Source organism: Podarcis raffonei, chromosome 1 (genome assembly GCF_027172205.1).
Source record: "Podarcis raffonei isolate rPodRaf1 chromosome 1, rPodRaf1.pri, whole genome shotgun sequence".
Classification (NCBI taxonomy): domain Eukaryota; kingdom Metazoa; phylum Chordata; class Lepidosauria; order Squamata; family Lacertidae; genus Podarcis; species Podarcis raffonei.
The window spans coordinates 80,928,731-80,943,382 of NC_070602.1; the positions used below are offsets into that span (position 1 = coordinate 80,928,731).

Genomic DNA, 14,652 nt, shown 5'->3' on the forward strand with positions numbered 1-14,652 from the left:
GTTCGGTTCGGTTTACGAACTCCGCAAAACCAGTAGTAGTGTCCCAGTTTGCGAATTTTACCTGAGTCTAAGAACGGAAACTGAATGGTGGAAAAGCACCGGTGGTGGGAGGCCTCATTAGGGAAAGCGCGCCTCGGTTTAAGAACGGTTTTGGTTTAAGAATGGACTTCTGGAACGGATTAAGTTCGTAAACCGAGGTACCACTGTATTTATTTTCCAATTAACTGCTCATTTTCCCCCTTTCTACTTGTAGACTTAGATGAGATAAATAAACTAATGGTGAAGGATAGAAGGATCTGACAATTTCTGTTCCCTCAGTTTCTCTTTATCCCAATCTAAAATTCATTTCTCCACATTTCTGCAGCAATCCTCATTAAGAAAATCCTCAGGAACATTCTTCAGTATTCTAGTGTGAATTTCTCCTAATAAACATGTTTATTGTATGCAGTTTTGACTAGTGTTTACATTTTTGCCAGCAATTGCTCCGAATATAATGCATTTTTATTTGATTTTCACAAATATATCCATTATAATCAATGTTCCCCCCCCCAGGGGGTAGTCAAGGGTATGCAGTACCAACACCTCTTTTTGTTGTTGTTAAAAAGTGTGGAACTTACTGTAACAACTTCATTGTGAGTATCAGAACCTGTTTTTCTAGGGAAAAAGCACAGATTAAAATGTACTTTCCCCTAAAATATGCAGTTTTGTAAGCATTCATTAGTTGGAGAACTGCATCACAAATTTCATATAAGTGAGAATTTCAAAGGATATATGTGTTTTGGTCAGGTGCACTGAGTTCTGCCCAACATTGTGGGCGCCTCATGGAGTGCCCCACTGCAGCACATGACACGTTGGTTCACCCAGCCAGGCACCCACCGCGAAAGTTTTGTGGGTGCCTCAGCCCCCCCCCCAGCCTATGGTTTCAGTCATTTTTATCTGATTCTCACAAGCAGAAGACAGGGGCAGAAAATCTGTACCATAAAATGGCATGTGAGATTTCACATTGTTGAACTTTTGCCCATACACAAAATTCCACATCACTGGCTGCAGTCATGTGCATGAACAGTAGCGTATAGGGAAACTAGGGAACATGGGAACTACACTTTCAAGCTTTCATTGCAATCTTTGATGCTGCTGCATGGTGGGGAGTTATGTAGGTAGTAGAGATTTCATTAGATCCTTTCTGAGCAAGTGCAGCAGAGTCTAGGGATGGTAGATGTGGAACTACATTTTCCATGATGTCTGGTGGCCTTGAATATAAAGTAGAATCAGCCCCAAATTAGGGACTACGAAAGGCAACAGCATCCATACAACATGAGAAGTCAGGGAATGAGAAAGAAGCTACAGTAGAGGAACCCAAAATGGAGCCATTAGAGATTGTTCTGGTGTCTGGAGGAATCTGGGTTTGAGTTTAAATGGACCCCCTTCCCCCCAATTATCCAGCCTTGGCCCATCCCTGTTAGATTTGGAAGACAGATATAGACATAATTGCAGGTATTGAGCAGAATCAACATTATTTTATTTCTGGAATTTTACTTCAGCTTGATTTCTGGTGAAGCACTTCCCATAACCTGTCTCTCTTTACTAACCATCAACACTTGGAGAAAGCATTATATCAGAATAAGCTGGTGGAACTGGATTGTTTTCAGCAGGGGCCACATCATCTCCAACGATAACAATGGGCACAAGGTCCATGTCCTGAAACACAGGGGAGGTAGATCATTCCAAGCACTTATTTTCATCACTGGCATCATCATGGTGACTGTCTTCAGTGCCAAGACCTTTATCTTCATTAAAGTAATTATCCCAAATTATTACAAAGCAGAACTCTAACTGCATGGCTGATGCCACACATCTTCATTTGTAGGTATCTCCCTCCACACCAGACATTCTCAAAAATGCACATGATTCTTATTATGTATTTAAGTGATTGCTGGTGTTTCTAAGCAGTGTACATACAAATGTAAAAAGCATACAGCAGATAAAAACAATCCATGCAGAGGTTTTCTGGCTATGTCACCAAACAATGGTGGTTGCTCCTCGCTGCCCTCTGCAGGCAGTGAGGAGGTTCAGGCAGAGGGAAGCCAGGATTTATGAGGCAAAAATCCTGGCAATGTTCTCCAGTGGGGTCTGGGGAGCTCACTGCATCCCGCTGTGCCTCTCAAGCCCATATCTACCAACTTGAAAGGCAGAGCGGGTGTGACCTGGGAGTGTGTCCCCGCCATGGATGAGCCTCTGTCTCTGGCATGATTTGTGGTCGGTTTCTCCATAATTCAGACAACTGGCATTAATCAAGAGGCGCTCCTGGACCAACATATGCTAATGGGCTGCAATCAGTCAGCTGCTGAAAGGACTGGGTGTGGCTCTTTGAAGGTATCTGAATATTTTATTTGAAGCTTGAGAATCCTTACAACAGCCAGATAAGGAAGGGGTAGGACAAACTGCTCTGTGCTTTCTTATGCTTTCTTATGGTTTTCGAATGGTCTCCTTTTTTCCCTGTCCTCCGCTACATAATGAAAAGGATGTGTGTAGCCACTGCTTTGTTATTCTGTTTGTTACTTCGGAAAAGAGGAGGGAGGCTTTTGATTTATGCTCAACAGGGAATTTAACAAGGTTTTACTATGCCCTTTCCCCTCAACAGAGGCTGAATGGACTTTATTTAAAATTAATCCTTGATTGGACTAGGCTGAATTTGAGAAGAGATCTTGTTTTTAACCGTGTGCCGAGGAAGAACTCCAGAGTGGAATTTTAATGTCAGAGTTTGGATATGCACTCCGTGCGTTATTTATGGCTGCAGCTCATATGCTAGTTGGAAGGAATGGAATGTGACCCTGTAGGATCCATATAAACGCTGCAAAGAACTGAACAATGGAACTGAACAATAGAAGATAGTCATTAACTCTCACAGCACACCAGGTCTGGAACAACAATGTATATGAAGGACATGTGAAATGGATTATTTATTCATAAGATGTAACAGAGATGCTGTTTGTAAGGTGAAATAAGTGACCGGCTGGAAGAATGATTTAATGGCAAGTGAAGGATGTCAGATGGACTCTAAATAAGAAATTATGTGGCTATGTGAGGAAATGATGATGATCATATGTTTGGAACAGGAGTGGGAAACCTGATTTTAAGAAATTGCATTAAATTAGATTAATTTGGTTTGATTTGTAATAATTTGGAAAATTGGGGGGGGGATTGGGAAAAAACCCTCAATCTGTGCAGAAAGCAGGCTTGATGAGCCCACAGCTGATGGTGTGTGTATGACTTCAATCATATACAGTAACTGACCCTCAAGGAAAGGAGGTTTGAAGTCACTGCCCACCAGCTGATAGGTGATGACTTCAAGCCTGCTTATCAGTGGCACTTCAAAGCATGGTGAAGAGCCCTTTGCAAGCTCTACATCTTGCTTTGAAGTCCAGGCAATCATCACCTGACATCAATGTGACTTCAGGTGATTGACAGGTTGGCACTCCCATCTACCTGTCAGATTTGGCCCACAAGAAGTATGAGAGATAAGGATCTGGTGTACTGGCCAGATCAGGTTCCCCATGTCTGATTCAGTAAGTATGATCCCCAGGGGCCACAGATGTAGAAGTGGAAGTGCCTCTCCTGGTGGATATATACCCTCTTTCCCATTCCCCCTTTAAGCTAGTATCACACCACAGATACCAGCTGAAGTTTCGGAGGAAGCTACAAATGCCTAATGCTAGCATAGCAGCATTTTTCATTCAGGTTCATTTGTTTGCATAGCTCAGGTGTGGTTTCCTCTAGACGCTGTTGGGCTGCAGTCTTCCAAAGTAACTACTCTATTCTGAACTTAAAAATGGAAAGCGTAATGCTGGTGGTCAATAAAAGAGGTTTAAAGACTGTCTCAAGGCAAATCTAAAAAAATGTAGTATAAACACTGACAACTGGGAAACACTGCGAGAGCCCCAGTTGGAGAATAGCCTTTACCAAAGGTGTCATGGGCTTTGAAGAAGGATGCAAGGGAGAAACATGCTAAGAGGAAGGTGTTAGGAGTGTCCTACTCTCGTGTAGGACTTTGTCAGAGACATATTCCCGACTGGCATGTTCTCTCCCTCCTGGTTGATCGTTCGGGACCTTCAAAAGCTTTCTTTTGCCCCAAAATCACAGCGACTATGCCAAAAGGCATTGGCACACTTAGGGATCCACAGAGTATTCACAGTTTGTGTAACAGAACCAATAGCACAGCATTTTGGCTAATCTACTTTATTTACATATAATACACTCAGAGCATTTTGACTTAGCTCCTGCCTCTTTCTCATCAGACAGCAAAGAGAGAGAAAACAAAGGACAATAGTCCCACTTCACGGAACACAGTAATACCAAAACATCCTATGTTTGTCACTACCCACACTGTGGGATGAAAACATACACCGTCATGTGATAGACAACAATCCCATGACTGCAGACACAGGGAATGAATCTCCAACATCAGGTACGCTTGGCAAATCCACACCATGATCAACTCCCGCCCGGAAACCAATGTCCCCACTGTGGAAGGACGTGCGGATCCAGAATTGGCCTCCACAGTCACTTACGGATTCATTGTTAAAACCGTGTTTATGGAAGACAATCTTACTCAGCTACGAATGATTGCCAAAGAAGAAGGAGAAGTTCCCACCAACCCCAGCCAGCATGGCCAGTTGTCAGGAATCATGAGATTTGTAGATCAACAGCATCATATTGTCTAGCCCAGGCATTTTCATCTTACCAGCTTTCTAAAACAAATGCTTACCATCTCGTTACAGCAGGTTGCCTGACACCCAAAATGTGCTGTTGGAACGGTGATACAGAACTCCAGCAAGCAGAACAGGAGATGCACAGTACAAAGCCCATTACCTACTTTGTTGAAAAGCTGCAGAACAGAGAAGCAGGTGAAATGACAACTCTTATATCGGTAAATCAGTTGTGAGGATAAAATGGGTCTGAGGAGAGCTTCTTGGAGGAAAGGTGGGATATAAATGTAAAAATTAACGAATTAAAAATAATGCCTCTGTGAAAGGGTAGGACAGAAACTTTCTAAAATGAATGCACTAGCCTGAATAGTAAGACATCAGGAAGTAAGTCCACTACTGAGAATGTGCAGTACCTGGCGTTATGAGAATAAAAATGGGAGAATATCCTACGCTACATATCTCTGTGTCTTTCCTCATCAGCAGAACCTCCTCTCTTCTCCCCAGTTTCTAACTTTCAGCCAACAAAGGGACTTGGCTGTTTTTGAACAAGGATGTCTCCAGATAGGCTTCCTTCCAGGTTGGTGTTTCATAAATAATTTTGGGGTGACATATGATGGCATGAATCACAAACATGAGTCTGACCAAACTGCGGGAGGCAGTGGAAGACAGGAGTGCCTGGCATGCTCTGGTCCATGAGGTCACGAAGAGTTGGACATGACTAAACGACTAAACAACAACAACATGATGGCATGAGATGAGAGGCAGCCACCTGAAAATTATTTCTGAAACACCAACCCAGGAGGTTGCCTATCTGGAGACATCTCTGTTCAGTTTCTACTTGCCTTATAGTAGGGAGAAGGTGTGGAAAGAGGTTCTAAGAAAACTCTCCACTTCCATGTGAAAGACCCAGTGTGGCTATGAGACGATAGCTACAATCGTATACACACTTCCCAAAGTTTGACGTGGCAAAGCGCAAGGATACAGACATCAGAAAACCCAACCACTAGCTAATAACACCATCAAGTTTGAATACTGGGAATGGGATGGCTGCTCAACCTTGGATTAAAATATTGATTTCTCAATTGATTTCCGTAGGACGGTTCTTAATTCCATCCCAACATTTATTAATATATTCCCGGTGTGAACCTGGAAAGGACCTATCCAGACAATTATGTGATTCTCTCTGGCCTTTTAATATCGAGGTGGGTCCTCTTTTGATAAGGAAATGTGGTGAACTGGATTTAAGACTGGAAAAATGAGAAACTGAAACAGACAGATTTCTCCATCCCTAATCCCTGGGCATACCTTGGGTTTGGTTTCTTTGAAATGATGATCAGTGGAAGTGGACAGGATTTATCTCTTCACACAAATATACAAGCCAAGGTCCCGCTTCGTTTGGTTTACAGTGATAACACTGGATTCTCACAGAAAGAAGATCAGGCCTCGTGTGCCTTTATAGCCCAGTTCCAAGACTGACAGGCTACTGCTTCCTTACACACACACACACACACACACACACACAAGGTAACAGAGAAGGAAATAAGTCCTGATCCCCAAATGGCTTTCTCCTTTCAATAGAACCAATGGATTGAGAGACAGGGGCACTGACCATTCTTGCCAGGGCCATGAAGATAATATCCAGCAGTCCTGCTTGTTCTATTAATCCTCTCCTGGCCAAATCTCAGTCTTAGAATCAAGAGGCGCAGGGCTGTAAGAGACACTTCAAATGACATCCAAACTAAACCTCCCAAACTTACAACATTAAATTATGATAATGATATTATATGATCAAAGTTATTGTGGGACTTGCTCACTTACCAATGTTGTCTCTGGATAAGGACCAGGATAGCCATAGAAAAAATAGGGTTGATTTATACACAACTGTGCTGTGTACAGAATTATGCCAATTGTTGCCAATGTAGCACTTGTGACTTGCATTCCCACATTGCATTGCACCTGAAAGAGTGATATGAAGAATCAGGATACCAAAAAGAACACACAGGGTGTGTGTGTGTGTGTGTGTGTGTGTGTGTGTATGGAGGCCAGCCAATGCTCATGTCAGGTGTGGCTACTGGGCCTGACAGGAAGCTGTCTTAGTCACTAACCATAATCAGACCATTTAAAAAACTTACAAAACATGGAAGATGTCTTATATACAATTAGCCCTTAATCTGTACTAATTGTGTTGTATTTTTGTTTGAATTATGGTTTGTTATTGTTTCAGTGTCTCTAAGAAAGGTTGTCAATGAAACGCGTTGGGTAATTTACTGTTCCCTACATTTTTCAGTGCTACCCCCTCCCCCCTCCCCTCATCTACACTCGTGGTTTCTTAATGCTAAAAATGGGTTTTAAAAGGGTTATGATAATCATATAGCCATATGACATTCTTTTAAAACATCAACAATGTGTTATTAAAATGTGACACCAGGTGACACTGCTGAGTTCGCCCTGTCACGTAAGTGGGTAGACCAGGGGTCGGCAACCTAAGACCCATGGGCCTGAAGTGGCCCAGGGAGGCCGTTTAACTGCCCCCCGAGCTGCCCCCGAACCGAGCCACCCACTCAGTGAGTCCCCGCGTGCTGCGCTAAACCAGGGGACTCTCTTCCACAGCTCTGGAAATCACTTCTGCGCATGTCCAGACACAGGAAATTGCATCTGCAAGGGCACAATTTTCGGCATCTGGGCATGGGCAGAAGCTATTTTCGGTGCAGCTGACATGTGCAGACGCAATTTCCAGCACCTGTCCGGCCCACAGAGGATCTCCGTCGGAGTGATCCGGCCCATGCCTGGTAAACCTTGCCAACTGGGGTAGACTGCAGAAACAGAAGCGGAGGAACCAAATACTTCTTTGTTTTAGAATATCAAAACATCATTCTAGGAACATTTAAAGAGTGAGTATAGATCCAGCCCTGATGCTCTCCAGATGATGTTGGAATTAAATTTTTTATCAGTCCCAGCTAGCATGGCCAAAGGTCAAGGGTGCAGTACTGGTGCAGAATAGTCTACTAACATATGGAGGGCACCAAGTTGGGGAAGGCTGATCTAGAGGTATAAGAAAAACAAAATTTATGACCAATACTGGCCACATCCAATATTACAGAAGAAGAGAAAAGGGTATATAGCTCACCAAACTGCGGTTCCTATATTTTGTAGTTGACACAGAGATGGATCCAGAAACAATGAACTGTTCAAAAAAGGGGGGGAGATGCATATCAATTCACTTCAAATTTACAGTAAAATACTCTCTACTTAGAAAAACCTGGTACTGTGGGAGTCTTGTCAGCAAAACATTTTGGCACCTGAGGCAAACCACAAAATGATGCCTTCCCTCCCTGCCAAGGAAGAAGGAGCAAGTGAAGATCTAGATCAGGAGCAAAGTTCTAGATCAGGATCTGCTGCCCCCATGGATTCTGCTGCCTGAGGCATTTGCCTCACACGCCTCATTAGTGTAGGGGGTGTGGTGACAGCAAACTGTCAATACACACATAAAAAACAAAAAACCCAGCCACGCAATGTGGTTTTATGTTGGATTCCCCCCCCCCACTTCCCTTTTTATCCACGGACCGGGAAAATTGAAACAAATGGGGGGGGGAGTGCGGATAACACCCAAAAACATGCACGCATGGGATGCATCAAATCCACTTTAAACTGCCATGTGTACACATCCCCAGGCAGTCACACTGATCCTCCATGTGGTTTCCTGTCCCCCCCAACAGCCAGTCAACACTCAGCATGCTTAGTCTGCTCGGCTGAAAACCTTGGGGTTTCAGTAAGCCTGCTAACTCCACCTTGCGAGTGGATGGTTCCATTTCCCTACACACAGTAGGAACATAGGAATCTGCTATATACTAAGTAAGACCCTTGGTTCATTTAGTTCAGAATTATCTACTGGGAGCAGTTCTCCAGAATTTCAGGCAGGGGACATCTCCAGCCATACTTAGAGATGCTGAGACTGAAATCTGGGATGTTCTGCAAGCAAAGCAGATGTTCTGACACTGAGATGTGGTCCTTCTTTATACATGCAAGAGAATACAGTGTTCAGTTTTGTTTATTAAGCAACTGTAAAATCAGCATGCTAAATTAGATCTCAAGCATCTGTTCGGAACTGGAAATTTTCGAATGCAGATTACCCCAGTTTGCCTCAGAACATTTTCCAGAACCAATTCAAAAATTTCTAGATCTGCATCACTGACTTGTAGAATTGAGGTTGCTGTTAGTATATACGACCATGACCAAAACCTTCACTAAAAAAAACATAATGAAATCCACTAGAAACATGTAGCCTTAACAAGACAAGAAAGAGAACAAGGATAAAAAGAAAAAAGTTTTTTGTTACTATTCAATTCTTATTCTTTCAATGATTTTATTTAAAAAATGTTAAGTACACCTCTCAGAAATGTTGAATATTAAGTAGCATATAAACACCTTAAATAGAGAAAAACCTCTCAAATGCATTACAGCAAAGGAAAGAGATTGCCCCTAATAATGTTCTGGCATTTCAAAATAATCCAAAGGGCTTCTATTCTTTTATGTTAACTTTCACCACCTGCCTCCTTACTTGAACACATGAGGAAATGTTTTTGAAAATTGCCAAGTCCCAGAGTTTAGCATGCTGGATTCTTAAATGCGAGGCAAAGAACACGATACTTACAAATATTCCACCCCAGCATGGAAAATATGTCATATTGACCAAAGGGGCATAGAATGAGTCCAAAAGAAAAAATGAGACTATCCCAAAGCCAGTTTGTATCAATCCAATCATGATCTGGATGGCCTGTAGGAAGAAAATATATAAACAATATTATTTTTAAACTGCTCCTAGAGACCTGGAAATATAGAATGATAGTTTTTGCTACTATTTTCATTTCACTGTTTTATTTTTTCATTTCTTATCATTACTAGCTGTCTTGGGCATGAATCCTGACAATACTGTGCATTAATATTTAAAGGAAACCAATAAAACTGATATGCGCTTACTCTTTAGCACAGTCCAGAAATATCACCTGAACAAAAGCTAGATGAGGTATTTTGATCACTGCAAAAGTAAAAGAGGATCTCTCCTTAACCAGATTTGAGCTGAAAAATGTGAACACCCAATTTTCAATCTGAGGGATTGGGAAATTTCATTAAGTTCATATTTAAAGGTGAAACTGCTTTAAATGCATTTTCTGAAACAACATGGGCATTGAAACACTTCTCTGAATTTTGCAATGCAGTCCTCCAATCAAATAATGTTTACAAAAAGGCATATATTGGAAGCAGGGGCGTGTATAAAATGAACATATCAATGAAAACAACACACACAAATGTATTATACATGAGGAGACTTGCAAAAATGTGTACATCAGTCAAAATATGTGTATTAGTCAAAACAGCATACTATTCACAATTTTCATGGATTTTTTAAGATTAAAAAAATCACAAATTGCTTCAGAAATAGCGAGAACAGAATTTAAGACTGGAAAATAAGAAACCGAGAGAACAAAAATTGAGAGATAGATCATTCCTAATCCTGATACAGATGAAATACAAAAAGTGACAAATGAGTTCAACCCAGTCACCAAAGAGAAACAACACATAACTTTCTACAACCTGGCTTTACAAAAGACAGTGCTTAGATTGGTGTGCCAGCAGTGAGCCTGTATAGGTCTGTAGATCTTCCCTCAGTTCCTTATGCCCTGATTACCCCCAGAATGGGCTGCTCTAATGAGCTTTGTGTGAGTCTGGCTTTGAAGATGGGTTGAAGCTTCTTTTAGCAACTAAAAAATAAACTAAGCACTGTTAAGTTCATACACACACTTTCCACACCCCCATGAGTCATAATCTTTCACTCTGTTCTGCTCATTAAAATGCACTTGCACATAATGCCCATGGTAGCAATTCCCTTCTGGAGGTTCCTTGGGCTGGAGGTGGGATAGCACAACTACAGAGGACCTGCTTAAAAGCCCACCAGCTGCAGTAGTTAGGAAGGTGGGCACAAGAGATCTTAACCCTCCCTGACTCTGCTATTGGCTCAAGCCAGCCATTTCCTCCATTTTTTCAGGTGATAATCTCAACATTCTCTGGCTCCACTTCCCTCAGTGCTCCATGGGTCCTAGAAGTTCACAGGACCTTGCCATACTTTCTTAGTGCTTAAAAACACACACCTGTTTTTTCTTTTAATTTACAAACTTAATGTCCTTCCTCATTCCTGGAGACAAAATTGAGAATGCAGAAAGCACTTCCTTAATTGAGGATTGTCTTGTTTTGCCTCCAAACTAGAAGGTATGCAGGTACATTGTATACCTGGGGCTCTCAGGAGGAAAATGCTTGGAGTTTCCCTAAAAACATATCGTTAAGGGTAGGCTGCCCCTCATTCATTCCCTGTACATGGGCATTCAGCACCAGAAAAGTGCTTCTCTCTAGGCTCTCCCTGACTCTCCCTGCCCCTCCATCTTCTCCCCACAACAACCCTGTCAAGTAGTTTAGGCTGAGAAATGGTGACTGAACTCTATGGCCAAGTGAGGGGGTTCAATCTGGGGCTCCCTAGCTTTAGTCCAATGCTCTAACCACTACACCACACTGGCTCATGATATGAGAGCTCTGCCTGTTGCATATTTGAAGTGTTGAACTGACAATTGCTCCTGGTGACCACTGAAATCATCTGCACTTACCCCTAAAGTCTTAGCCTCTACTTTTACTTTCTTCTCCAGTTCCCTCACCCAACGCTTCCGCTCAGGTTGGTTGCTTCCAAGCTGCTCGTCTATATATTGTGCCACTCCTGGTTGTTGCCCAATGGTAGCATGGATCCCCTGGCCTGCCTGAATTATGTCGGCTCCATTTGGAAGAATGAACGCTATTATTCCATTTTGTCTTCTCACTGGATCTGTTGTCATAGCTGAAATATCTGCAAAAACCAACCAACAAAAACAAATCAAAATAGCGAACAACCTTCTCTCAGATTTGGACAAATATAACAAACTTTCCCCTACACACAGAAAGAGGAAGTTCCACTGAGCTATGGCCCGTCCATCTGTTTCTATGAATCCCTCACATGTTTGATAAAACCATGTGGGAATAGCACTAATGGCCTGTTTGGCTTCTGAGAAGACAATCCCTCCCCTCAGGCCAATAATCTGAAAGACACAACCCAAAAAAGAAAAGGGCTGAGAAAGCACCAATTCTTTGTCATAGAGGTCTTACCGATAACAGTAGGAATGGAAAAAATTATAGAGGGGCCGGTTGTTGCTGGTCTTTCAGTAGAGCCAGTGGAGAATGTAATAGTTTTAAGAGAGCCCTTTGTACATTGACTCAAGCAGTGTTACACCTCCCCGTTCCCCCTGCACCAAGAGAACTACCAAATAGTTGCTTCCTTAAGCAGATAATAAACAGGACAAGATCTGAGGCCACATGAAACACGTACACCATTAATCCCACACACTGAGTCATAGAAGGAGCCACAGTTGCAATCAGTCTTCTTTTACATGCTGTGTACAAGATTCCCTTTCTCAACCCAAACAATTCCCAGAAATAAACCGACGTGTCACTAGACCCAAACTCAGAAGATTAATCTCCTTTTACACGCTATGTACCACATCCCCTTTCTCAACCCAAACATTTCCCAGACATAAACCAACAAGTCAATGGGCCCAGGCTATGAATATTGTGAAGTCAGATATTACAAGTGCTCAACTCACTGATGGGGGGTGAAGCCTTTACCACCAACCCATAATGAAGTCATGATACTTTGCTGGCATATGTACTCAGAGTCCTTGTGGTCCTTTGCTTTTCCTCTAGTTCAGGCAGAGGTCCCTCCTGCTGACATTGTCAGGGTGATGTTCCACTGAAGGCTCTCATGAGGAGTAGTCAGGCTGCAGCACAGCTGAAGCATGAGTTCTCCTCAGGTGCCTAAGGTTCCTTCAGTAGGTAGTTCCTTCCATAGGCTTTGCATTGTAGGAACATGGCTTAGTTCTTGTGCACATCACCATTGCAAGGATCCATTCCTTCTCTGCTTGCATCCAGATCTGTCCCCATTCCTCAAGGAATGCATAAAGCATTGGTATAATAATGTTGCTTATGGCAGCCTCCAGCTGCTCATGGGCTCCAGTAATGAATAAAAACAACATGACATAAAGTAATCCAACATCACAAAAACAACATAAATCATATAGAATAATTAACAAATAATCAGTGAAACAATTACAGTGGTACCTCTGGATGGGAACGGGATCTATTCTGGAGCCCTGTTCGCATCCTGAAGTGAACGCAACCTGCGACTGCACGTCTGCGTGTGCGTGGGTCGTGATTCACCACTTCTGCGCATGCGCACAACATCATTTTGAGTGTCTGTGCATGCACAAGCGGCAAAACCCGGAAGTAACGCCTTCCGTTACTTCAGGTCACCAAGGAGCGTAACCTGAAAACGCTCAACTTGAAGTGACTTCAACCTGAGGTATGACTGTAGAATTTATAAAACACTGTTAACAAAGCAACAACTAAAAAAAGCTAAATATCACAAGTCCTATTATATGATTAACAAATCAATGCAGCATTTATAATCTAATATTGTAAGCAATATTAACAACATTAACAAAATAACAAGTAAAAAAATAAACTAAGCACTCTTAAGTTCATACACACACTCTCCCTGTGATTCATAGTTCTTCGCTCTCTTCAGTTCCATAAAATACACACAAAATACACATAATGCCTGTTGCAAAGCCAGCTCAGCCAGATGCCTTGACGGAAGGGGTCCTCTGGTAGTGGGCCCTGGTGGAGAAGGGGCTCTTGGGCCTACCACCAGTGGTAAGGTGGTTGTTGATTCTGGGTGGACTGTCCAGGTGCCACTGATGAGAAACTCACCCACATCGCTCCCAACGATCAGGGTGTCCTGATTATCTGGATAATAGCGATCATCAGGAGGTTGATTCCCAGTCTAGGAAGTCCAAGTAAACCTCCAGATTGGCGAGAAAGGGAATCCTATGCCAGATGGCACTTCCTTATGTAAAAGACTCAGGATTGCCATGCCACCTGCCCTTAAAATGGGTTCCGGTTATTCAAAAGTAAGGGGAAAGCCCTCTGCGACTCTTTGAGAGGACACCAGTATCCTTTACAAAGATGTGTATTGGATCAATTAATCATCAGCCCCAAATAAAATTAAATACCTCTAAATGTACTTACGTTGCCCTGCTTCATTCACTCTTTCTCAGTCTCTCTGTGTGCCAGAAATCTCACCAGGAAGTAATCAGCATCAGACTTAACCAGCAGATGTCCTAGGTTATTGAGCTACTTTAGACAGAATGAATGGAGGGTAATATCTTTGTAGGTGGGAGGAGACATCACACTTTGCCAAGGGGACAGCATAGTTTATTTCTGAGACTATATTATAGCATAGCCGAAAGACAGGTTAACCCATTGATGCCCTAAACAAAATCTAGGTGGGGAAAGGTGAAGCTGCCTCGGCTATAGTATCATCGTTGCAAAGTATGATTGGAAGTGATGAGGTAGAAATGTGGTTCACTTTGCATATATAGGCAAATCTACCTAATCTGCCTTTTCCAAAACAGCATGAGATCTGAAACATGCGAGCCTTTGAAATATGTGCGTCTCTGAAATTTGTAATGCAGTTCTCCAGTCACGTAATGTGTACAAAATGCATGTACTGGTGTAAGGTGTGAAAAACCCCCCACAAATTAGTGAAAGCATACACAAATGCTTTGTATTTGGGGAAGTTGTGCTTTGCAAAAATGTGTAAATTGGGCAAAACTGAATACCCCGAAATTCGTGCTAAATGCTGCTGAATTTTCTTAAGGACTTGGTTTGGGGGGGGACTGCCCCTGTCTTCGCTTGGAGTATTTGTGTGCTTGGATAAAAACTTGAACATGCCTATTACTCAATGTTCTGTGTTCAGAGTTGCTCTTTGATGGAAAATGCCTCAGTTGACTGTTTCGTATAACTTGTACAGTAA

The 14,652-nt window shown here is 42.4% G+C and overlaps 1 protein-coding gene across 5 annotated transcripts; it reads right to left on the reverse strand.

The window, feature by feature from the left end:
* Positions 1 to 1,479: 1,479 nt before the first annotated feature.
* Positions 1,480 to 13,984, reverse strand: LOC128418040 (membrane-spanning 4-domains subfamily A member 8-like). 5 transcript variants are annotated; one of them, XM_053397427.1, is made up of 7 exons: positions 13,850 to 13,976; positions 11,360 to 11,592; positions 9,358 to 9,480; positions 7,834 to 7,890; positions 6,525 to 6,662; positions 4,766 to 4,885; positions 1,481 to 1,698 (listed from the first exon to the last, which is right to left on the reverse strand). In XM_053397427.1, the coding sequence occupies exons 1-7, from the start codon at positions 13,878 to 13,880 to the stop codon at positions 1,585 to 1,587; spliced, it is 816 nt and encodes a 271-aa protein (XP_053253402.1). In that variant the 5' UTR covers positions 13,881 to 13,976; the 3' UTR covers positions 1,481 to 1,584. The 5 variants fall into 5 exon arrangements, with proteins under 5 accessions (XP_053253438.1, XP_053253402.1, XP_053253419.1 ...); XM_053397444.1 differs by lacking the exon at positions 13,850 to 13,976 and adding an exon at positions 13,548 to 13,649; XM_053397453.1 differs by lacking the exon at positions 13,850 to 13,976 and adding an exon at positions 12,383 to 12,734.
* Positions 13,985 to 14,652: the final 668 nt, after the last annotated feature.